This window comes from Chroicocephalus ridibundus, chromosome 20 (assembly GCF_963924245.1).
Source record: "Chroicocephalus ridibundus chromosome 20, bChrRid1.1, whole genome shotgun sequence".
Lineage (NCBI taxonomy): Eukaryota > Metazoa > Chordata > Aves > Charadriiformes > Laridae > Chroicocephalus > Chroicocephalus ridibundus.
Genome location: NC_086303.1, coordinates 5,474,975 through 5,499,047, shown reverse-complemented (window position 1 = coordinate 5,499,047; position 24,073 = coordinate 5,474,975). Strand labels below are relative to the sequence as shown.

The 24,073-nt window shown below is 45.5% G+C and overlaps 1 protein-coding gene across 3 annotated transcripts in view; it reads right to left on the bottom strand.

Moving 5' to 3' along the window:
- Positions 1-796: 796 nt before the first annotated feature.
- Positions 797-24,073, bottom strand: part of SRGAP2 (SLIT-ROBO Rho GTPase activating protein 2) — a 112,837-nt gene continuing 89,560 nt past the window's right edge. For 2 of the 3 annotated variants that reach the window (XM_063356342.1, XM_063356343.1), the window contains exons 16-23: positions 22,478-22,612; positions 21,041-21,146; positions 20,344-20,568; positions 16,945-17,024; positions 12,588-12,768; positions 12,019-12,165; positions 9,573-9,900; positions 797-6,980 (exon numbers count right to left, since the gene is read on the bottom strand). In XM_063356342.1, coding sequence (XP_063212412.1) covers positions 6,597-6,980; positions 9,573-9,900; positions 12,019-12,165; positions 12,588-12,768; positions 16,945-17,024; positions 20,344-20,568; positions 21,041-21,146; positions 22,478-22,612 — 1,586 coding nt within the window. In that variant the 3' untranslated portion in view covers positions 797-6,596. Of the gene's footprint in view, positions 6,981-9,572; positions 10,800-12,018; positions 12,166-12,587; positions 12,769-16,944; positions 17,025-20,343; positions 20,569-21,040; positions 21,147-22,477; positions 22,613-24,073 lie in introns of those variants that run through there. The other variant, XM_063356344.1, reaches the window with a different exon arrangement.

The window sequence follows — 24,073 nt, the reverse complement described above, 5'->3', positions numbered from 1 at the left end:
GCTCCATTCCCAGGGAGCACAGGGATGCTCCGTCCCCGGGGAGCGCGGGGATGCTCCATTCCCAGGGAGCACAGGGATGCTCCGTCCCTGCAGGAGCTCAGCCCAGCGACGGTGGGGTCGGTTGTCCCCAGCTGACTCCCAGCACAGCCCAAACCAGCTCGGTTAAACATCAAACCTCAGCATAAATAATTAATCCCTTGAAACCTAAACAAAGAGACTCCAAAATAACAAACGCCTGACACCGTTTCCTCACCGTGCTCTGAAAAATGCTCATTGAAAAACTGAGATGGGGGAAAGGCAGTAATAATAACAGTCCAATCCGTAATCTCAATCTTAAATCCTCTTTCCCAGAGACAGGCGGAGGCCCATCCTCTCCAGGAAAACGATGAAGATTAAGCACTTTTAAATCAGGTCATTGCAAGGGGAAGTTTGTGCTCTGCCAAATCCCATGGTTACTGGCAGGTGTGTGCGGGCCCAGGGCGAGGAAACGCGGGGCTCTGCCTGCGGCTGGTGGCACCACACTCATGCCACTGGTTCTTCAGGTCCCCTTTATCGCCCTGCTCCTTCCCCGCTGCGATCAAGCCCCCCACGAACCACACCGTGCGTTTCTGCCTCCCGCAGATTCCTCCTCATCTACTTACCAGTGCCAGGCGCCATCCAAAGAAAATTCCCAAGGGTTCCCCAAAAGCCGCAAAGTCGGTGTCGCCCGCCGAGGAAGGCGCCCACAGGCGATGCTCATCCTCCCCCTCGCTCAAAGCCAGGCGCCCGCAGCCACACACTCGCTCCGTACGTCGTGTCAGGATTTCCACCATACCCAAAACATTTATTTCTCCAAAAACTATTGCTAATGACAATGGATACATTTTGTTGCCCCAGTATGGATTTAACATTTCCAACACATATAACTCCTAGTACTGTACAATACTGTACCAAAAGGAAAAAAAGGATGTACCTCCATATTGTACAGAGTTATATATACAAAGTACAATTTTACACAGTTTAATATATACACCATATATATATTGGTGTAGAAGACATGAAACAATGGAAACTGTTTTAGCAAGAACATTCCATCCCACCATTAAACAACTGCTGTTAATAAAAACCCAAACCCCAACACACCGTACCAGCCCGAGCCCACGACTGCAGGACTGAGGTTTCAGACCAACAGAGAAAACAACGATTTCTAGACTTTGCGACCGAACTTTCCCACGTTACAGCAGAACCACGACATCACTGCGATCCTTGAAAATGCGTCAAAGAGATGGTTTTTGATAATTGCCCTGTTTTGGCTACACGGAGCTGGTCTTTTGAAGAACCCGCTGCTCCCAAGTATTGCTCCAGCAGTTTGGCACACTCACGAGTCCAACCCCTTTGGACTTCGGTTATTCAAATTACAGGACTCTGCCCGGAGAGCAAGGCTGGTGAAGTCCGCTTCAGAAGTAAGGTTACTACAGTGCCTTTACAAGGAAGGGTCCATCTATTATTTCCATTGCAAACCGCTAAATATTTACCCTGTATGAAGCTTGGTAGATCAAGTATTAGTACAGTAGGGAGCTGCCCTCCCTTGCCGCCTTCACCTCTTTTTGGCCCATCGTTGAAAAACAACGCTCTCGTCTCAAACTACATTATAGGAAGCACAAAATATAAACGGGAAAAAAAAAAAACAAACCAACAAACCAAAACAAACCCCAAAACACCTTAAATTTTCCAAGCCTTGAATTGCTGTTTTGGCATCTCTAGATCCACCAAAATAGATTCCTAGAACCAAGCCTGGAAAATAATTCCTCTGCCTCTGGCGGGGCGGTCGGCAGAGACAGAGTGATTGAAACCTGCAGCCGCCGGAGCATCCCGGCCCCGTCCGAGCCCGGCGGGCACAAGGCAGTGGGTCAAGTATTTTTTTTATTTTTTTCAAGTACCAGGTTGTCGGACACACACACAGAGACAAGCAGAAAGCTGATCCCGAGAGAGGATTATCTTTCGAAGTGATATGTAAGCTCAAACCCCAAAATTCAGTCCAGAGCACCAGTAAGTGCTCGGTGTTTTCCCAGAGCCGGAGAATGGGAACATCCTGCAGGGAACAACGTTCATCCGGAAGAGAACATCACCCCCTTCCACAAAGTCCTCTAGTGCTACCGGGCTGCTAAAGGAACGGCTTATGTCTATAACTGCATTTGTGGGATGTTAGCCAAGGCCCGATAAACCCACGAAAAGGCTCATCAGTTTTGTGAAAATTAGAAATCTCAAAATAAATCAATCCCCAGCTTATTAAACTCATTTTTCTGCTCTGGGCAGGCTCCTTGGTGATGGGAGTGCCCAAACTTCTGTTTTCCTTTCAGTTTGTTGGGCTTTTTTTCAAGCAGTTTCCCTAGCCCGGGATAAATGTGTTTATATTCGCAGCACACCCCTCGCAGCCGGGGCTCGGTCCTGCCCAGCACGGACATCCCCGAGCCCCCGACCTGCCCCCGCACCAGCAGCGCCCGCAGGGGAAGGGGCAGAGGCTGCTCCTCACCTCCAACAGGGGCCAGAGCGCTCAGCCTCTCACCCCGTCCATCAGATAATTGCCTCGATGGGTACTTTTCCACCATTACCATTGCCTTACCAGCAAACTACGCCCTGCTGAGAGCATAATCTCATTTAAGAATTCCCTCAACACATATTTCATCGGGCGCCAGAGCGTTCCCGTCTATCAGGTAACACGCATGTAAAGGATCTGACGTGCTAACTAGAGACATTTATCTCTATTGAAGGACACCTCTCAAATGCTTAACAAACCCCCAAACCTAGACAACGTTCAACCAAATTTGAGGTTTTGACACACAGAAGAGAAATAAGGCAGCAAACTCCATCTGCAGCGACCTCTTTTGGCTTAATATTGCTAGAGCTCTTCCAGGCGCGCAGGGAACCGCCGGGCGACGGCTCCCCCTGGACCAAGTGCAAGGTGGGGAACTGTAACAGATGGAATTTCTTGCCAAACTCCGAAGTGTTTTGATTCAGTAAATAAATTTATGAGAACTCGGTTACCTTAACCTACTTTTGTGCAAGAACAATCTTGCCTTTAAAAAAAAAAAAAAAAAAGTAAAAAAAAAAGTCAACCAAAAGTCCCAAAACCCAACACATGAGGTATTCATCACAGGAAACCCAAAGACTCTTTTTGAACAGGTATCAAAATACATACATATACAACAATTTTTTTTCTGCTGTCACAGTGCACTCTAATTATTTAATCATTTTCATTGCCACAAAATATCCAGTACAGATAAAGTGAGAGAGTTCGCTCATGTCCCACTGCTTTGACATGAAGAACAAATTTACAATTTATAAACTGCGAGCCTTTGGATTACCTTAGAGAGGCAGAAATTTAAGCAATCGTTAAAGCACACTGCTCAATTCCCAACTAGGGAAATAAAACATAAAAGGTTAGAGCTTCAGAAACTATTAAGATTGATCACCTAAAATCGTATTTTATTTTAAAAGTTTTGCTTTGGATTATTTCAATCCAACATCTGATGAACAAGAACCCTTTGTTCATACAAAGCACTATCAAACAGACATACGTTATTCCAGTTATCAAACACTTCTTGTCTTTATATTTGACACAAACATTACATAAAAGTCATGAAAGAGGATTTCCATGGAAGAGCTAATCTTTCTTCTGAGTATGAAGATATGAAGTAACATTGATGCCTCCCCAAGCAAACCGCTGCGTCGTGCTCGCCCGCCCCACATCGCGCTCTCCCACACGATGCCCACTGGTTGTGCAGGGAGCGGCGCCGACATTTCCAGTTTCTCCTTCCCACCTCTCCTGCAACGACTGGTCGTCAAACACTCGTGGCAAACGTTCTCTCAGCCTTGTACGTTCACAGAGTGAAGCAGACAAGCTAGAATTTTCCTTTTTTGTCATTTTTGTATTCTCCCGTGTGCGTGTGTGAATCCTCTGCTGGCTGGGCAGCCCCAGAGCAGGTGGAAGAGGAAGGACGATCTTCAGCCTGCCGTATTGCTTGCTGTTAAGTGTAAGTGTCAATCACAGTGCACACCAGAATTCCAGTTGAGTTGCTCAATATACAGGTTATCCTGCTAAGCATATTCCCCTCGCCAGTAGGATTGTCCCAGAGCTGTGGATGCTAGAGATAAGCACAGTAATTCAGATACAGACAGGTGCTGTTACAGTAACCTGAAGTCGTTTTTATCTCCCAAATTCCATTCGTACTTCAGTTCCTCGAAGGCAGAAAGGAGCATCTCCTCCGAATGTGCTGTGCGTGGCTGGACACTTATTCTTAGAAACATGAATGCTAGGCATAAAAATATAAAGAAAATAAGGCATTACGAATGAGTCGAAGAAAAGTTACAGAGATCCTGCTCTTGACACAGATTAGCTTTGGTCGTTCGTGACCAAAAAGAAAACAAAACCAAAAACTCCCTACTTAAAGTAAATGCCAGAAAATTCTGCCTGAGCAAAAAATTACAAGTTTAATTCTATTTTTCCCCAAAAGAACAAATGACTCCTTGGTGGTAGAAGTCCATCAGAACCTGAGAGCAAAGGTCGCCGGTCGCACTGTTGGGGATCTTCCCCTGCGAGAGGAACAGGGTAAGGTCCGGTGACAGTCACACACGTACCGCAGGGCTTCCCGGCGGGAACTGCTGCTACAGATCAGCGCAGGAAACAGAGATAGCAGCGTTCTCACTGAAATCTTTCCGGTGTTCCCCAGTTTTCATATGTTCTTAATTTAGGGCATAGAGAAAGTTGGTCTTTTCAAAAACCATCATTAATATGGATCTATTCCATGTGTAGAGATGGGGGTGTGCGCGTGGGGATGGACTGGGCCACAGAAGAACCCCACTCATTTCTCTGAGTAACATCCTAAACGAATCAGAAAAAGTACATTGAAGAAACTGTTCTTAGAAATGCAAGTTTTGTTTCTTCTTTTTTAATTACTAAGTGCCAATTAAAATGACATTGCAGTCTCAAAGGAAGCGAAGTGTGAGAAACCCACAAATTTAAAAGAAACTTGGCTAAACGGGAGAGGAAAATGACTTTTCTTATCTTGTCCATGCCTGAATTTATTTGATGAAAATGTAAGATGTGCAGCTTGTTTTTAAATCCCAGAAAAGTTTGGGAACAAGGTGAGCTGAGGGTCAGCCAGAGTCTCCTCTCCTGCAGGACCGCGAGATCTTCTCTACCGTTGTAAGTGGCACATGCCTTTTTTTTTTTTTTTAATTAAATAAATGTTAGCATTGTGGAAAATTCTCAGTAGAGTACAAAAGAGTTCATGCAGCCTGCTAGCGGCTGAAGCATTTGCTGCCTACCATATAAACACAAATAACTAAGAATTCATTCACATCCGCGGAGTCCTACGGAGGCATGCCAGTCTACCGACGAACACGTAGGGAAGCCACTCCAGAAGCTGCATGCTGTCACGTCCCTGTCCCCAGCAGTGGTTCCTACACCACTCTATAAGAGCGGAGATCCCTAAAGCAGTTCACAGCGGTCACAGCCACCAACCGAAGCGTTTGCAACCAGAAAGAGGGAGAAGGTACAAAGTTTGAGAACTTCTGATTGAAGTTTTTTTACAGTGCTCGTAACTGGGATTTTGGTAAGGATCCATCTTGATACACAATGAAAACAAGAACGTGTGCGTTAGTAAATGAACTCCCATCAGAGTACGCTCAGTTTTCAAAAGTTAGCTTGTTTTTACATTCAGTCTCCCGAGACTACACACCACATCATAGCCTATGGGCTGAAAATTACACTGAAAAACAATAAAGCCGTTTTTAAATATGGGAGAGCAAAGGGGGAAAACAGCTAGATTGTCCATAAGCAACAACTGGGCTCTTATGCTCCTAAACCTCAGGAACATGTTTGTTTATATTTGCACAGACACATATTACGTATAACTCCACAAAATCTAAGAGTGTTCCAGAGTAAACTATTTTTCATGACAAGTGTCGACTAAAGGATGAGGCTGGATGGCCAAGAGCTTTGGCCCCGGGGGGAGGAACAGGGGAGCAAACAAACAAAACCAGAGGATGTGATGGAAGTCGAGACAGACCCTTAACCACCGTGGCACCAGCGGGCGACGTAATAATAATAATAATAATGCACAAGAAACAGGCATGTCCAAGCTCCACGTAACCAGTGGCACCAAAACATGCAATAGACTAAAATCTATCCTATTGTTTCCCTGTGATAAATGGAACACAGAATATATAAGTCACTACACCAGTATTCAAAACATGATGCCACGAAATATTTCTTTCGGTGGCCAAACACTTGAACAAGGCATCAACTAGAAACCAAGATCCAACTCGTCGCTTGTTGTGTGTTTTCCTCCTCAGCTTCACAGTGACCCGATATTGGATTTCCTAAGTGTGGCACGAACTGTTTTGCCTTACGAACATCACTGATGCGGGTACATGGGACGAGGTTGTTACCGCTTAGTTTACTCCCAGGAAGTGCTCCCAGCAGTAAGTAGCAGTTCACACCTAACCTTCATCAGAAGTTCAAAAAAATTAGTTAAATAGGAATTTTAATGTCTTTAACAGAGTCTCTTCATGTGAAACAATACAGTTATAACCACAGAGCAGCATCGAGTTTATCAGACAGTACAGGACTTGTCAGTAGGCTGCTGAGATGCAGAGGAGGCAACGCCGGGGCTCGTGGCATTTGTTTTGGGGAAAACTGTCGGCTTTGGCCGAGTTGCTGGAGGTTTCACCTGGGTGGCCATTTTGACCGACTTCACTGGCCTGAAGGTGCAGGGAATGTCGCCGGCTGTGCTAGCGCTGCGCTGGAAAGCTGGTTCAGTGTCCTTGAGGATCTGAGTGTGCAGAGGGCTGGAGGGTTCCGAGGTGGGGGCCACCACTGGAGACGTCTTCAAAGGCTCCAGGGTGTCGAGGACAACATCTGGCGTGTGCTTGACACTGCTTTGCCTCTCCAGCTCCCGCAGCTCATTCAGAGCAGAGTTCATAGTAGCTTCAATATCCTGCAAACACAAAAGAGAAACCGAGTGAGTAACAGAACCCAGACACATAAATACAGAGATAAAAGTCAGTCTTTGAGAACGACGTATTTGTTTTCAGCCCGTAAACACCAACACTCAAACCAACTGGTGGGTCAAGGACCTTTAGGTGCGGAAGTGAAACCCCCGCCAAACTACACAGCGTTACACGCTGAAGCCAATGAGCGGTAACATTTTCCATCAACAGGGAGCAAAATAATTGCTAGCACTTTCTCGATGCTAATCTGGTCCTTTGCTGGTCCTGATGCTGCTTGGACTTCAAAGATGAGTAAAATCCCAAAATGCAGCAACAAACAGAAAAACACGTGATTCAAAGTATCAGGATCCATTCTTGCACTTTATTTAGCACGTGAGAGTGAGGAGAGTAAATTCTTGGAAAACATTGATGATTTTGACACCGGCTGATGGGCCACACACCGAATGCTGAAATCCTTGTGTTCTTGCTGCCTCACGGTTTTCCTGCCATCCAAGCAGTCTTCCCTTCTCAGAAAGGTATTACATGGGACTCAAAATTGTCATGTTTTAGAAAACACAGAAGACATCAGAAACGTACATAGAAATTCAAGTTGGCACTTCTCCTTCCTCTTATAAAATATTACAGTTATTAACAAATACATATAAAGAAACTTTGAGAGAAAAATGTGGCTTTTTTTGTTCTCAGCTGCAGCAGGACCTACATGTTTGCTACAGCCTGTGCTGCGGAGCCCACGGGGGCACGGAATTCGCTGGAGAGCAGCAGAGCTCAGCCTTTCTGTGACTCACAGCTTGGCTACAGCTTTTTAGCTTCCTTAGAGGTTTTTCAGGGGGTGGGGAAGGTAAAATCAGTCAAGGAATGGTGGAGGAAACCAGAGACAGAAATCTGACACCTCCCAGTCTATCTTGAGGCCAGGCAGATTTTGCTTATGAAGTTAGGGAAAATATGTAAAATGCATGATGATTATTAGATGGTGTTTGAAGAGATACTACAGGGCAAAGAGAAACACTAATTTAACACAGCTTCCCCCCACTGTTCTCCCTCCCGCCCCCGCCCCTTTTCTTTTTTTCCCCAAACTCTTCTCCAGTGAAGACAATGGAGTTAACATTCTGGCAGAAAGAGGAGACAGAACAACTTCAGTTAGAGCTTAAATGAAAAAACAAAGAAACTGATTTATGTCAACCAAAGCCTTGGAAGGACAACGAAATATGAAGACAACAAGAACCGTATATTATAACTCCACTGGAATAAACGGGCTAAAGATATTCATAGTGGCAAAATGCAACTGTCCATCAGAGCGCGTATCAGATTTTTATTTGGACCTTATTCATTACTTGGTGTTGCTGTTTTGTCAATAAAAGCCATGTTTAATTTTCACATATCTTCCCCCAGCTCTTTAGAAAGCTGCGAGGTCCTGCAGCAGGCAGAGAAGTCAGGTCTCCCAGGGCTGGCTTTGTAATCGGAGCCCCCAGCATTCCTTGGCTTTAGATAGCCCCGTGGCACACTGACAGCCGTTGGCAGGGGCAACACACGTGTGCAGGAACATCTACCAGCTTGGAGAGGGAGAAAGGGACGGTCCTTCGTGGATGAAGGAAATCTGTAACATTTACATCATTTGGCCCACTAGTAGCTGCCACTTGTCCAAATCTAAGTCTGACTGTCTTGTTTTCTGTTCTGCTTGTGAAAGTAGAGATGTACGGATGCAAGACACTTAGGGTTTGGTTAACAGCAGCAGATGCTGTGGCAGCTCATGGTTCCTGACACCGGGACGGGACAGACCTCTGTGCATGGTGACACCGAGAACGCGCAGAGATGAAAAATCTGTAATAAACTGGTCTGTGGCAAAACTAGCAAAGATGAAGAAAAATACTAAGGACACCCTTCCCTTTAAGCTGCACAGGAGTCTGAGCAGCCGGCTTCCTCGTTGCCTGGTTCAGTGTGTGGAGTCAGTCCCAAAGCGGAGCCAAAGCGCAGCCGCGTACGCACCAGGAGCCTGCCCCCATTTCACGGCACTTGTCTAAATAAATAACTAATGAAAACTAGCAGTATTATGTTCAAAGTCAGTTTGTAATCACACACTGAACCCTGTGAGCATATAAAGATGCCACTGTGAGCACGGTACAACTCAGCAGCCTGCTTGTATTTTGACTGCACTACTACATATGCTTCCAATGTCTAACCACAGGCAAGCTCGCAAGACTGACAGGAGAATGTTCAATTGACACTAAATACTTCACTTTTCTCATGTCTTGAAGTTATGATTGTTTAATTTTTTGCTGACAGCTTTGGAATCTGTGTAACTTTCTGAAAGGGACGTTTTTATTGTTGAAACCAAATTCTGAATAATGAACGGGGCCAAGTTTTTATGGAGGAAAGACCTGACTATCTTCACTCATGAAAGCAGCCTCAGTGACTGACAGCAAGTGAGGCTGAGGGACTAGGCTCAAGCTGGGGAGTAAGTTAATATTGCACTGCGAGAAGGGACACGAGATTAAATCAGACTTTGCATTACAACATCTCATTGTATCCAACCTCCTTTAAGTTTCCAAAACAAATCTTTAAGGCAAAGCACTCCTCTTTACCTGTGCAATAACCTCAGGGTCCATGGGCCGGTGGTTGTTGAAGCTCTTGGACCTCCCTGCTGTCACAGTTTTCCGGATCTGCGGGCTGTCTATCCTGTTCTTCAGAGACGAGTGTCGGCTGATAGAATTGAGGCTGCCGTGGCCACTGATGGAGCATTTATCCGGCACCTCCTTAGGAAGACTTTGGCTCATAATGGGCTGAGATGAGGGTCTGGAACCGGCTATGGCTCCTGGGGAGGCTGGTTCTGCCATTGAACTACCTAGTCCGTGGCTGTCACTTTGACGGAAGGCTCTTCTGATGCTGCCTGACTCTGGTTTCTTTCTTTGCCTTCAGTCACAAAAGCAAAACAAGTCAATACAAGCAGGTACACATAACGGGCTGTAATTTGAAGATATCCCCCCAAAACAACACAGAGGACAACGGGAAGAGACATAAAGATACCCAGATTACAAATACACCCAGGATTTTAAGGCGTCATTGTGAAACAGTGAAATTATAAATCATTCCAGTTTAACACTTCTAACAACAAGACTGAGTTTCTGGCAGCTGTGCGCATTCACAGCAAAACCAGAAAACTTGGATGGAATGTAATTAACTTGGTCAAGAAGAAAAGAATTTGTATTTGAACAAAAAAAACCCTCTGTGCCATCAACAGGTTTTGATGATGTGTTTTTATTACATGAGAAGAGCAGAGCTACAATTTTTGACTGGAGGACACAGTATAAGTCTACTAAGCTCCTGGCCCAAGGCATCAAGTTGTTATTTTCAGAGATTGGCAAGCAAAGAACCCCATACTTCGGGGTTAACGATCATTTCCAGTATTTGCTGGTGGTAATAGATGTTTCTTTTTCATTGCTTTAGCAGGACCATAGGGCATTATCTCTGTAGGGCTACAGATATACCAAAAGATGATGTCAAATGGATGAGCTGGTCCAAACAATTTAGTTTCTACCCCAGCACCATGCGGTCTGACAGCACGATTCCATTCAAATCGTATGAATGCAGCAGAATACTTTATGCCATAGGTCTGAAGCTTGGCATCCATTATACAGGGAAGGATCCGTTTATATATAGCACCAGCCCCATGAATAACTGCAAGAAAGTGTTAACTCCAGTAGGATTTTGGCATCCAAATAATAATTCAGTGGGTGGCACAACTGTCATTGCGAAACCATCTGATTTAATTTTGCTCAAGTCTGTTCACACATAGGTCAGAAGATTCATTCCTAAAGAAAAAACAACAAAATGAGTCTTATGCTACTATTGCTAAATATCAGTTTCCCTACTAAAGGGAAAAAAAAAACTGGAGTGGACATTACCCAGGCTTCTTACAAACACTACATACAACGCTACCAAAACCAGCAGATGGTGAAGCTCCAACATAGGTCGGATCATTATACAAATCTTTCCATAACCAGCAGAACAGCATACTTCAATGGCTCAGGCAATAAATATCATAAAAGAAAGCCCAGACCCCAAGGTGATGCAGATTAACATAGCGTCACTGGTATCAACGGAGCTCTGTTGACACCATAAAACTAAGGACCAGGCTCTGTGTGGGACATTAGCAGGTCCAAACCTTTAAAAAGGATGAATTTCTGCTAATGCCTTTCTACACTACGTTCTGTTAAATTAACTGAAGGTTAAAAATATTCACTCCCATAAAACTGTAATTATCATAGTAATACCTTCACTGCACAATAGAGAGACCTTGGGCTTTTTTTTTTTTAATATGAAGGAAATCATCAGAAAGATAAGGGGGATAAGTCTGCTCTAGAATAATTAAATAACAGATAAAGAATTTTAGTCCAGTACTAGCTTAATTTCCCATTTTTTTATTATGTTGAGTGTTGGCTAAAGCAATGATTTCTGGTTGAGGAGGTAAAGTCAGAGCAACAGGGAGGTGTGTTGTTTCACTGCAAGCATATGGTTAGTAACCTAAGGTGAGAAGTGCTGGAGAAATGAAAGAATGTTACAGGAGATGCCAGATGGTGGGACTTAAGATACGTCATTTAGCACAAAATGTGACACTAGTTTCTGAAGAAATTGTCCCCCACCCCATAAAACAAAACATCTTAAATGTAAACGAGACATAACAAATCACAGAACGTAACAAGGAATGGGAACACACAATTATAAGAACTCACTCCGCTATTCCCCTCCCTTTCTTTGTGTGCTTAGCTTATAAAATAGGACATATTTGGGAAAACGGGAACAGATGGCACCTTGGGGACAGGGAAGAGAAGCCAGTGGGATTTTAAATGAGCATTGGCCGCACTGGTGACAGAGAGAGGACAGCAAAATGTGAGCAAGTTAGAAGAGAGGGAAGCAGAGAATAATGGTGGCAGGACTCATTAGTCAACCTTTTTCAGGGAAGGAAACATTATACTGGACTCATCACCAAGATCTTTACAGTTAAGTAAAATAATGCAAGGCTGTTCTTACTTGTTGATGTTTGCAAGGTAAATATCTGCGACGTGACCCCCACTTGGGCAACTGGCACCAGCTCTAGCAGTCACTTTTTCTTCTGGTGGCTCAGAATTTATTTCTATTTCAGACTTCGGACTGGATCTTTCAGAGATACCATCCTCACTAGGAAGGAGGAGGGAAGGAAATCACAACCAAAATAGGACCAACAGCACCGCATTTCACATACAGCACTGTGTACATAGACATACATACAGGACAACAGCACTGTGCTAGCACCTTTCTCTTAAGAATCATTACGTGTCTTTCAAATGAGAGCGCCTGATTTCTACAAGCATCCTGGAGATCCCAGCTCTGCCTCTTTAACAGGCTGGCAGCACCAGAACAGTTTTTATATCACGCCTCCACATCGGTGGACACCTACGCCTCTGCGGAGCTCTGCTTGTTTCAAGAGGACTCCCTTCTCGCAGGGAAGGTGGAAGGACGAACTCTCCCCACCTGGTGTCAACACCTTGACGCAACCACTCCATTCCGCACCTAAGTTTTAAGCAAGCCCATCTTGCAGATGGGCTTAAAGTGTAACATACGTGTCTTGAACGACGATATACTGATGAGGAATAAGGCCGTCAATTCCATTGTGGCGTCCCTCCCACCAGTCATCTGAGGCCCGCTGATAGAGTAAGAGAGAAGCTCCTTTTTTAAAGGACAGCTCTCGTGCAGTCCTGCCAATGTAGTCGAACTTCGCTATTGCTTCTATGGGCTCACACTCTAGGAGATAGAAGGGAATAAACAATAATTCACTAAACACTTGGGCTCAGGTAAGTATTCAACAGTTTAAACCTACCATAAAACAGCTTATGATGAGAGCATGGAAGAGGATGAAGTGTTGCTTCTTAAGGCAGCAGTAAGATTCAGAGGGGAACCCCTATAATACGAGGATGGTGCAATTTCAGCATTTACCTAATCTCTGCGTGGGGGACACATGCACGTTTCCCAAGTCATAAACCCACTTACGGCAATTCAAGTGTACAAAGATGGAAGTGGCAATGGCACAATTAGTCTCTCATTAAAATAAAAAAAAATGTCAAAGCTGGGGAGCAATCGTGTATGTTTCAGACAAAAATCTGCCTGTGGTACGCCTTCCTCAAGGCAGCTAACCTAAACCTCCTGGGCAGGCAGGCAGGAGTTGTTATTAGCATTTAGGGAGGGGAAACATCCTCTGATTCCACGCTGCTTCAGAAATAAAGCATCTATTCAGAAGGAAATTTCTGCTGCCTGTGAGGTTCACCTGACCCAGGAGACCGGATTCTGGCACTGTGGGAGGCCATGCTATTCATCCAACTGTCATGGAAGCTAACGAAAACATTCAGTGCCTCCACCGCTGCGGTTTGTGCAGCGATGGGGAGAGCCAGCAGCTCCCCCAGGGTCGGCAGAGCCGAGCACGGTGGCACGGCGCTTGGAGCTGCACAACATGCTCCAAAGCTGACTGCTCCCACTCAAAACGCTCACACAGGAACTACAGTCGTGCCGTGTCTGCAACCAGCTGCTAATCCGGGTCCATGTAGGGCTCTGATATTGTACAGAGGGACAATATGGGCATTTAGACACTCGGGAAAAATCAGTATGAAATTCACGTGGATTATTTTTTAAGACTCGGAAAAATCTGCCTTTGGTTGAGTCTAAAAATACGTTAAGCCAGCTCCCAATTCTAGGCAGACATCAGGGGAATGGAGATGAGCTCAGCCGCACGGCCCCAGTGGACTTCAGCCTCTAATTACTTTAAAGGAGCTTTAACTCAGCCGAGCAGTCCACAGAAATTGAGGCTTTTTCCTGGGGAAAAAGATTTGCAGTTCCTCTCCAGGACAAGGAAAGATAAATCATTTCACTCTGAGGTCTCCTCTGCATCATGGGAAGCTTCTGCAGTGCAACAGCCAGCCAAAAAGGACTGGGAGGCCAAATGTGAGCCACAGGTTCCACAATTATTCCTTGCGAGAGCATACACTCGAGAATTAGGTCTCCAAGGCCGCCCGTAGGCAGGCAAGGTAGCAACTGGGCTTGAGAAAATCTATAGGGTAGGTCCATCCAAGCAAGCTGATGCTGCAGCACCACCTACCATCAGCTGGTCTGAGAGAGCAGAGCAGAAGCATCCCCCAAAGAGCCCCACCAGCATCTGGAGTCACAAAGTGACCAAGCGCTGAGGGTAATCAGCAACAGGATCTGCTAGATAGACTCCCCAACAATTAATTTCTCCATTACTAAACCAGACAGCTCAGAATTCTGTCAAATCACACATTTCAGGTAAGGCTGTGGCCAGCCTCACACCAACCCCGTTATCAGCCCACAGCAACCAGTGGGATATTTCCAAGGGTGAGACACGCCTGGCCCATGTCTGAACTTGCGACAGCCACCGTGCTCCAGCCTCCCCAAAGCACATGGTTATCTGGTTTTGGCTCCTTCTTTCCTCTCTCTTATTTTGCCTCTGGAGCCAGCTTCTTCATAATACTAAAAACCCGATAATGCTGTTTTTTGGTGTCCCCCTCCATTTATGAAGGGGATGGGAGTGTGGTTTTGTAAATTCCATCTGTTTCATTAAGAAGTGTTTATTGTTCCAGATGAGTGCAGCACTCAGGTTTCTTATGTTTCCAATTTGCTTTTTAGGACTCTGGCTTTTGTCCAGAGAAGTGATTTTGGACTCTAATTTCCAGTAGCTTTTTCCTACTACACTTATGCTCACAGAAGAAAACTGTGCGAATAAAGAGAGCAATAAGGCTAAGCCAAACAATCACCCCTGCCAGTCTGACAGCCTGTGCAGGAAAGCAGCAGTTTAAAATCTTTCCACTCATACACATAACTTAATGAACACACGACCTGCTTGTCTTACAGCATTTCTGACCTCTTACGCCTGTCTCAAAGCGGAGTGTCCACTCACTCGCACGGCGAGGCTGGCGGTGAAGAGCAGAGGTGCTCTGCAAAACACCACCTCTCCGCCCACCCCAACACCGACTCCTTCCTTCAATGAAGATGAGGGGATGACAACTAACTTTGGGAGGCTTAGTGCCAGCCTCACAGAAGAGCTAAGGGAGCAAGTGCTTGGTCCCATCTAGAGACTGAAGGAGTGAGAAAAACCTAAGAACATCCATCCCACTGAGTTGCGGAGCTGTGTGCTGCCTGTTTGACGAGTACGCCCGAGGGGTGACACTGCACAGCCCAATTAGAAGGATGTAAGACTCCGTAGTTAACCGAACCTTGCTCCTCCCTCAAAGAGATAGAGGCCCAGCTCCCTCCTCTGCTTTGGTGCCAAACGCTCCCTCCCAAATGCTTCCTATGGAATATTCCATGTAGGTTGCAGAACTCCATCCAAAACGCCTCCAAATTTTACCTTGCTCAGGGGCCCCAAGCAATCTAGTTCCAGAGGCTGTAAAACAGTGTCCTTCTTTAATCTCTTAACTGCTCATTTTCCCATCATTGTGCGCTCGCAGCTACACGAGCAATCTAAAAATCCCATACAGAAACAATGCAAGTATACTCCGTGGTGTTTCAGCCTGTAGACTTTAGTTCCAGGCCTTACAGATGCGGATGAGTTAGCCTTTCCTTCACTACAGCAATGAAATTGCTCCTTCTTTAGGTACCAACTCAAAAAGGACACGTTTTCATGCATTTTTAAGAAGCTAACACTTTTCCCAAAGAGCACTTTTCTTGAGAGACAGCAAACTCATGGTTCACTCCCATATGCTTTAGGTTTCCTCCCAACAACCTTGGTGAGGAGTTGCCGTGACAGGGCTTGACCTTGCTGAGGGAGAACTGATTTTCCAGCGTTTCTGGCAGTGCTGAACATTTTTTACTTTGTTATTGGAGTATGAACATCATGAAGCCAACAGGACCACAGCGATGCCATGGGAAAGGTTGTTAGGCAACTGCTGGAGCAGAGAGAGCAAAAAGCGGCACAGGAGCACATGGCAGAGCCATTGAGTAAATTACTAAAGATCAGCTCAAAATGGATGTCATCTAATTTTAAGGGACTGCTACCTTCTTCCCACCTTTACAACTGAGACCATCGCAAGTAACACCATCACAGAATGAACTCAGACAATTGCAAGGGGCCAAAACTCAAGAATAAAACCATATTCTGTTCTGTTTTGGTCAGTTTGCTTTACATGCTGGTCAGTGTTCTGGGGATCACTGTTTCGCATCAGTAACGTAATCTTTTCATCTGCTCTGGATGGGGCTCCCACGAAGCTGTCTCCCATTGCAGAAAAAGTCGTTGGAACTATCCAGAACAGAAATTCAAAGACTGCAGTATCCCTTTTTCCTTAGGAAATATCGTGAAATTCTCAGTGTTGTCCCTTTTCACCATCAGACAAGAAATGTAATCGTTTCCCCAAAGAGATCCAAAAATTATCAATGAGAGAGGCCGCCAGGACCCTCTAGTCTAACAGCTAGTTCCCAGCAGAAGACAGTTTTTGATTTTATTTTGCTTGCCCCCTTAAAACAGAAGCACCGGGGCTTAAGGCACTCACAATTCCCTTGCCAAAGGAAGGGGAAATGCCTGGCACAGGCAGAGGGGAGCAGGAATGCACGCTGAGATGTATCCAGTCTTTGGCTCCATGCTTCCCCCACGACGTCCAACTCTAAGATCCTTCTAGGATCTTAGATGAGCTCAAACAGTCACGCAAGCGTGGAGTGTGTCCAGGCCTGCTGCTAAGATAAGACACCCTTGAAAATGGGATACTTCAAAAATAGTCAGGTACCTTCTAAAGATTCCTGCTGATCCCACACTTTTTTACTTATTGGCATCAAATGCTGCATGTGATGTTTCAAGTGACTATTCTGATCTAAACTCCACTTTGCATCTAACTTTGAACTTAAATTGCAAGGCACTATCTTCTCTGCCTCCCCCACAGCAGGTTGCACCAGTTAACCAAGGAGTTAATAGACTTTGCATACCATCATCACTGGTGTGGTGCTCAGCCATAACGTCCTGAACCGAGTCTTCTGTTGAGGCTCTCTCCCCGTGAGGACTTTCACTGCAACAAAAGGAAATGGAGAAGATGCTTTAAATTGGCAGAAATTGAGTTTCCTCATTTACAAAAATCAAAGATAACTTAACTAGGAACATCCCTATCGGAAGTCAATATCTAAGTTCTACTGTGACAGACACTCTGTGGATGCACTGACACATACTGAAGTCAGTATGCCTAAAAATCAAGCTAAGTTCTTATTTGATCAAGCAAACTGAACATCTTCGTTAACCTTCTTGTATGCTATCAGGAAAGTCCAACTTCAGATCTTATAACTCCAACCTGTGGAAATGTTCAGAAGTCAGATAGCAGCAGCATGTTGGGTCTAGCTCCTCTCTGCCATGCCAGAATTATTCCCTCAACTGTATTCTCCATTGCTCTAACTAGCTCATTAGATGACTGATGAGATAGCTGCCACTTCCTGGGGGAAATTATTTCTCAATTCATAATGATATTTCCAGGTCTGAGTTTGTCATCTCCCTCCTTCCCTTTTATCACAATCTTAAATTGTCCCATTCGTTTCACTGAACGACTCCCATAACCAGATCAATCGCCTGGAATCTTTATTTACAGAGCACCTGGACCACCAAGAGTACTCAGTTATGTTTTGCGTGAAGAAAAGCTTGCAAAGGATCAATAGACAACAAGTGGCAACAAAGGTTGTGTTTCTGTAAGAAGCTAGGCGAGCAGTTCCTGCAGGACAGGAGCAGAAAGGAAACTGGCCGAGGACTCGCTGCCTCTCGCAGGCAGCTCCGCAGACCTGCTGCCAGCTGGCAGCGCTGCCTGCCCTGCCTGCTCACGCTCGAGGGAAAAAGCACTCGCTCCTCATCTTACCAGACGCCGCTGCTAAAGACAAAACGTGTTTGCTGCACTCTTACACCGTAACTCGTCGCCCTGGTTTGAGGGCCAGGACAAATCACCTCCTTAAAGGTGATTTTTAATTCTCTTCGCACAGTAATAACTTCATCCCTCGTTTTGGCCTTGCAATGGTTAAAGTGATCATGGATGTAACGTGCTCTCCCTTTGGTAATCTACCTCCTGTACTCTTTTAAAGGAGAGAAAAAAAAAAGAAAAAGGAGAAGGGGTAAAATGTTTAAATAAGTCTGGTGTCTCATTATGCTTAATCCACACGACACGAAGCTTCCCCACCATCTTCTGAGTCAGTACCTCAGGAATCAACCTTTCCCATCCTTTGCAAAGCCTTTATGCTACTTAATAAAGTTTACAGAAGAATTTGAAGCCAAATGGAGGTCCCAAGAGGAACACAGCATTGAGGGCTAAAGTTTCACGCAGACTGTGAAGTAATGTCGCGTCCAGCCAGCACTAAAGATCCAAATACTGCACAAAGACCACATGCCTCTTCCTACCCGTGCCTCCAACAGCACCTTCCACCAAAAAACCTGTCCTTGCTGCAGGCTCCGTCTCTCTGTCGTGCGAGCCCCGGGATGCTGCAGTGGGAAGCGTTAGGCTGCTGGGCTTCACCCCGAGGGCTCTGAAACCACCAGAGGAATGCAGTGCAAGTTGAGCATCTATAAGCTATATTCTTCCCTGCGATTCCTGTGTCTCACTTGTCAGCACGCAGGACTCCTGGCCTCTCCCCGTGCAGCCTCAGATGGACAGACAGATGCAGCACAGTCCCAGGCTTGACTCAGAGGCAGTATTTCAAATATGCCTGCAGCACAGCCCCGAATGTGTCATAACTCTGAACCCTGCCCTGCCCTCCTCTGCCCCGGGCTCCTCGGCAGCCGCCGACTCGAAGCGAGCGCCGGCAGGGAGGTGCAGAGCACGCGAGCCGTGGCTCCCAGCCCGGGCAGCCTCCACACCACAGCACCGTCTGCCAGGTCCCTGGCACGAAGACGACTCAGCCCCGTGAAGTGGCACCAGGAGATCACAAACGCAGCCGGCTCCATTCCCCCGACGAATCAGCCGAACGACAAGGATTCACTCCGCTGCTTGCACGCTTTGCGGCAAGGAGCCCTATGGGCAATAACTAACAACTAGCTAAATACCAGGGCTATGAGAAGGCCTGAATGGGAACCACATGCTTCTCCTGACTTTCAGCAGTCTGCCTTGCCTGCTTCTACCCTTCTCTGCTTAAGAGGGTCTCAGGTCAGGGTGGTTAGGAAGAGCAATGAAGAAAAAACAAATGCCTTCAGAAAATTGGTATTACCTTCCAGGAGATTTTGCCTCCTACACAGTCACACGAAGCATCGCCCGTGCCACAGAGCGTGCTGAGCAGTTCACATTTTTATTCCCTTCACCTTAAGGGACAAAACCTCTTGTCAAAGTTAACGTGTTTCTCGAAGGTCAAAGATTCTTTGTGTGTTTTTTTTTTTTTCTTCTCTACAGTTCTTTCACATATAACATCAGCTAAAAACATCAGAGTGAAGGGTAAAACTAAGAGAATTTCCAAGAGTGCCTCTGGCAAGTCTTCTGCAGACAGCAGTTAGTCCAGGGGAGCCTCTCCTCATCACATGTACGTGGAGAGAGCCGAGAGTTAAAGCTACTCTGAAACAAGTCGGGCAAACAAGGCTAGCTCTGTCACCAGAGTGACTTCACTTTTAAATTGTATTTATTTTAGTATATGAAAATAATCATTTGCATTCCTGGGACACTGGAGGAGGGAAGGAAGGGGGGTGAGAAGCAGGACACAATTTAACATTCCTCATTTTCAGAGGGAGAGATCAGCTTGGCCAGTAGGAAAGAAAACACCTCCTTTCCTTCCCCCACTCCCCAACCTTCCACCCCAGATGACAGGAGCCGCTCTGGCTGAATTGTTTCCAGATGTGGCTTTCAGACTGAACACGCGGACCGGCCTCTTGAGCTTTAAGCTGGATGGAAACGGTGATTTTGCATTCCTCCCTCTTCCCTCCCCCACCATCGGTGCTACCCTGAAAATTAAACCATGCCACAGCTTTCTAGGTTCAGTTGCAAGTGACCCCTGTGTCTGACGCAAAGGCACTCAAGACAAGCAGAAAAAAGGCAAAAGCAGGGAAAAAAAAGAAAGAAAAAAAGACAAAAACCAGATTGATTTTGGCAGCTACCACACCAGAACATGCAAGAAAATCCCCACACAACCTTGCCCTTCAAGAGAAGTGAGCTAGGTTTGACAACTGAATAGCTACTTTCTACCAGCTTATTTCTTTTGAGCTGATGAGTCTCCAGAGACACCAGAGCCATCTTCTCTACCATAAAACAGATTTTTGAAAGGCTGGGCCAGATGCTCAAATCCAGAATTAGACAACGCAGAACGCATGACTGTAGCATGCTAATCCATAAATAAATATCCACCCGTTCATTTTCTCCTCAGTGGTATCCATCATACCAGTAATCCTCGGTGTTTCCACCTCTGCTATAGACTGGACCCTCCAGCTCCCTGGGTCCTGGGAAGATGTTCTCATGTTGGATGATGATGGTTTTGATCAGTTCATTGACATGAGCTTGGCAAGAGACTTGATCATGACCTTCAGGCACAGACATCAGTGTTGGCCCAAAGCAGATGGCTAAATTGTAGGGATCCATCATGTTCTCTTCACTGAACTGAGATAAACTGCAAAAGACAGAAGTGGGGAGGAGGGTTAAGAGCAGAAAACATCATCATCATAATCATAATCTGCTGAAGAACGCACAGCTGAGCTGGGAAGCTTTGCTTTGGTCTTTTTGCCGTTCAAAGCTGATGGGCTGGCACAGAGATGCTCTGGGTCTGTGTAAAAAATGAAATACCAATGGCACTTAGAGAGAAATGAAATAGAAACCCCAAAGGGAGTTTGAAAGCAAGACTACAGGAGAAGTGCTGACTTCACAAAGGTAGGACATTCTTCTTTAATCTTCGTCTTTTATTCTTCTGTATTATTGTTGTTCATAGCCCACTTGCAGCCCAACACTCAATTCCAGAGTTACTGCGGCACCTGCTCCTCGCACTGTGGCTCCGATCACAGGCAGCAACATTAAGGCTGGTTCTGCCATTTATCACATTTACCCCACGTACTGCACAAGGCCACGGTGCTCTCAGGGATACTCACTGATTGAGGAACGCAAAGAGGTATCTCATTACAATCAGAGTGGTCTTCGGCAGGTTCAGGAGCACCTTCCGGATGTGGAGCGCCCGCTCTTGTAAATTATCCATTGCTGAAAGGAAGAAAGAGCAGAGTCATCATTATCATCATACCCACACCTCGCCACTGAGGCCAAATGCAACCACTATACTATGATGGTTCCTGTGCGAAGTACCGAGAGGGGCAGGCAGCAGAGCAGCAGGAGGAAGGAAAAGGCAGCCCATTTTCCCGGATCCTCCAGTGCTGCCTGGCATGGGAACACAAGGGCGGCAGAACCTGCTGGCAAAGCCTTTGACAAAGAAGGTCCCTGAACACGTGAAACTTCTCTGCAAGTTCCTTCCTAGCGTGGGAGCACTCGATGTCATCTGTTTCAATAGTTCTGGCACAATAGCTCATTCAAGTTAGCTGAGAAAGGTGGGTGTTTAAGAAAGAAATTGTATAACACTCAAAGGAAAATTAACATAGTTAAAGGGTGAGGCAAAAAGCTCTGTGTGCAGCAGCCTACTGAGAAATAAGTGGGCAGCATAAATCATCTCGGAAGGGAGAGCTTATTTGGAAGCAGATTTTTCTTTTCATATAATGTGAATTCAACTCTGTAAATGCATTTATCAGGAGAAGAAAACCACGAGCCATTTTAGAAGCAGTTATCTTCTGCTTTACTTCAAAGGCTGCCACCGCAAAGGCCATTTCACTACTTGGACAATAGAATCATTCTTCGATGCTGAAGGACATGGCAATAGTCAGGCCATTTAAAATGAGGTTGCTCACGTACAAAAAACACAAACAACTCTCTGCCCACCAGAACCACCTTTAGAAACCATCAAAAATGTTAACAACTGGACTGTGACTGCCCTCGTATTCTTTAACAGGAGTCAACAGATGGCCTGTCGTGGTTATGAAGCTAAAAGGTGTATAACTGTTACCCTGGCAGCTAAAGAGCAAGCAGAAGCACGGCATCAACACACCGGCAGCATGTATCCATCAACGCCAGGGAAAGCAGGCAGGGCAAGAAACCCTGCTGGCGATTCCCGTTTCCGAGAGGGCATTTCTGACACCTTCTGATGAGACTGTTTTTCAGAAATGGAGGTTTTTGGTTTATTCTGTTTTAGAAGAATCCTGTCACAAAACACTGTCTCAGAAAAATCCACGACACAGCGCTTAAAATCTATTCATTTCTATCTCCTTGCTCATTCATTTAAAAATTGCTATGGGAATGAGCATGGCTGTAACCAGGGAAATGTCCAGACTCTGGCTAACAGAGACTAGGGTACCAATGCAACACAAACCCAACCAAAGTAACCATAAAAGGACTATTTTGGACCCAAGGAAAGGGGGAGGGGAGGAAAGTGGAAGGTAAGCCTGGAAAAAATAATCCTATTTCTTTTCAGATCTTTATATACTTACTGACACAGGCAATCAGATCATGAAAAATATCCTTGGGGAAGAGAGGATGCTCCAACCCTCGGAAATAGAGCTTCAGAACTCCTGCTATTGAATCCATGTCATGATCATTCTGGTCCCCAGCCAATGGATCTTCCCCTTCATGACAAGCAAAGAAAAACAGGCGAGAAAAAAAAATCACAACACTGGAGAAAAGAATCAGACTGGAAGGATGCACCTCAGCTGGAGAAAAGGATTTATGCAGCACAAAATTAATCCCACCTACTCCAACTGTACTATAACCAGTGTGAGGTAGAGAGAGCTCTCTCCTGTGCACCGCAGGTGAGAAGGGACACCTCTGACAGCAACCCCAGGAGCCCTGGGACAGATTTCTGTCCAGCAGATCCCCGGGTGACACAGGAGCACCTGGCTCACGCCCACAGAGGATGGTGTTGCTCCTGAAGGGGTAGTAACACTTCCAGGCTCTAAACTCCAGATGTTTTGTTAGGGTGTGAACTCCACAGATCCACCACAGAGGTGAACATTACAGGAGTCCAGGAGCAGGTCTGACACTGAGGTGGATTCAGTCCCACCAAGAGGCCATTGCGCATCGTGCGCTTGGCTCCGCAGGATGCAGACGTCTTACACTGACTGGCTGGGGGGGGGGCGGGGGGGAGTGTAATAATTTGTCACCGCAGATATGCCGCAGTTTGTCTGTATTACAGAAGAAAAGATGCCCACTTAAGGAGTTGTTCCCTAGGGAAAAGTCCCTATCACATATAATTAGATTTAATGATGGGGCAATCCTCAAATTGAAGCTATATATATCCATTATGTGACTGAAATTACCAAAGCTTGCCTATTATCTTAATAACACACAGGATAATAAATGGGCCACTACAAACCAGAGTATTATCCTTGATATTAACTGCCACCAAGGGTTCTGGATGAAGTAATAAACTGCAGAGACATTATTGTTAACTTTGTCACTTCTGTATATCATATGCTTTACAGAGACAAGTGAGATGAAGAAAAAAAAACAACAAAAAACCACAACCACCTTTTTATTTCTGCACGGTAGTGCTGGAACAACTGGCTGTTTTCCCAAGATGACTGGTATTTCCTTTATTTAAAAAAAGAGGTCTTTCATTCTGATGTCAAGCCTTACCTACAGCTTACGATACACATTTCTGTTTCCTCTGTTCTTGAGGATTTTAATTCTCAGGTAGATGGAGATGAAGACAGGTGAAATTAGATGCCATGTTTCATAGATGCTGCCCATGAAACTCCTGTCTTCCCCAAAGCAAAATAAACTTGCTATGCCTAAGTAATTACTGTTTGTCTCTTCCATCAGCAAGTGTAGAAACATACTAACTATACTCTTTTAGAGTGATGTATTCAGGGAATTAACACGAGCCATGTTGTTTCCAGTGACCCGAGCAAGAGTCGGGGGACGTGCTGCAGGGATTGCCTGCAGAGTCCTCTCCTCCGAACCTGCTCTGCTGGGGAGAACAGACAGCCAGAAGCTGATGAGTCAGGAGGCTCCCAGTTGCTCTTTGCCTCTGTATGGAACGGTTCTTCCCATAGAAAATCACATCTATTAAAAGCTATGTCGAGTTA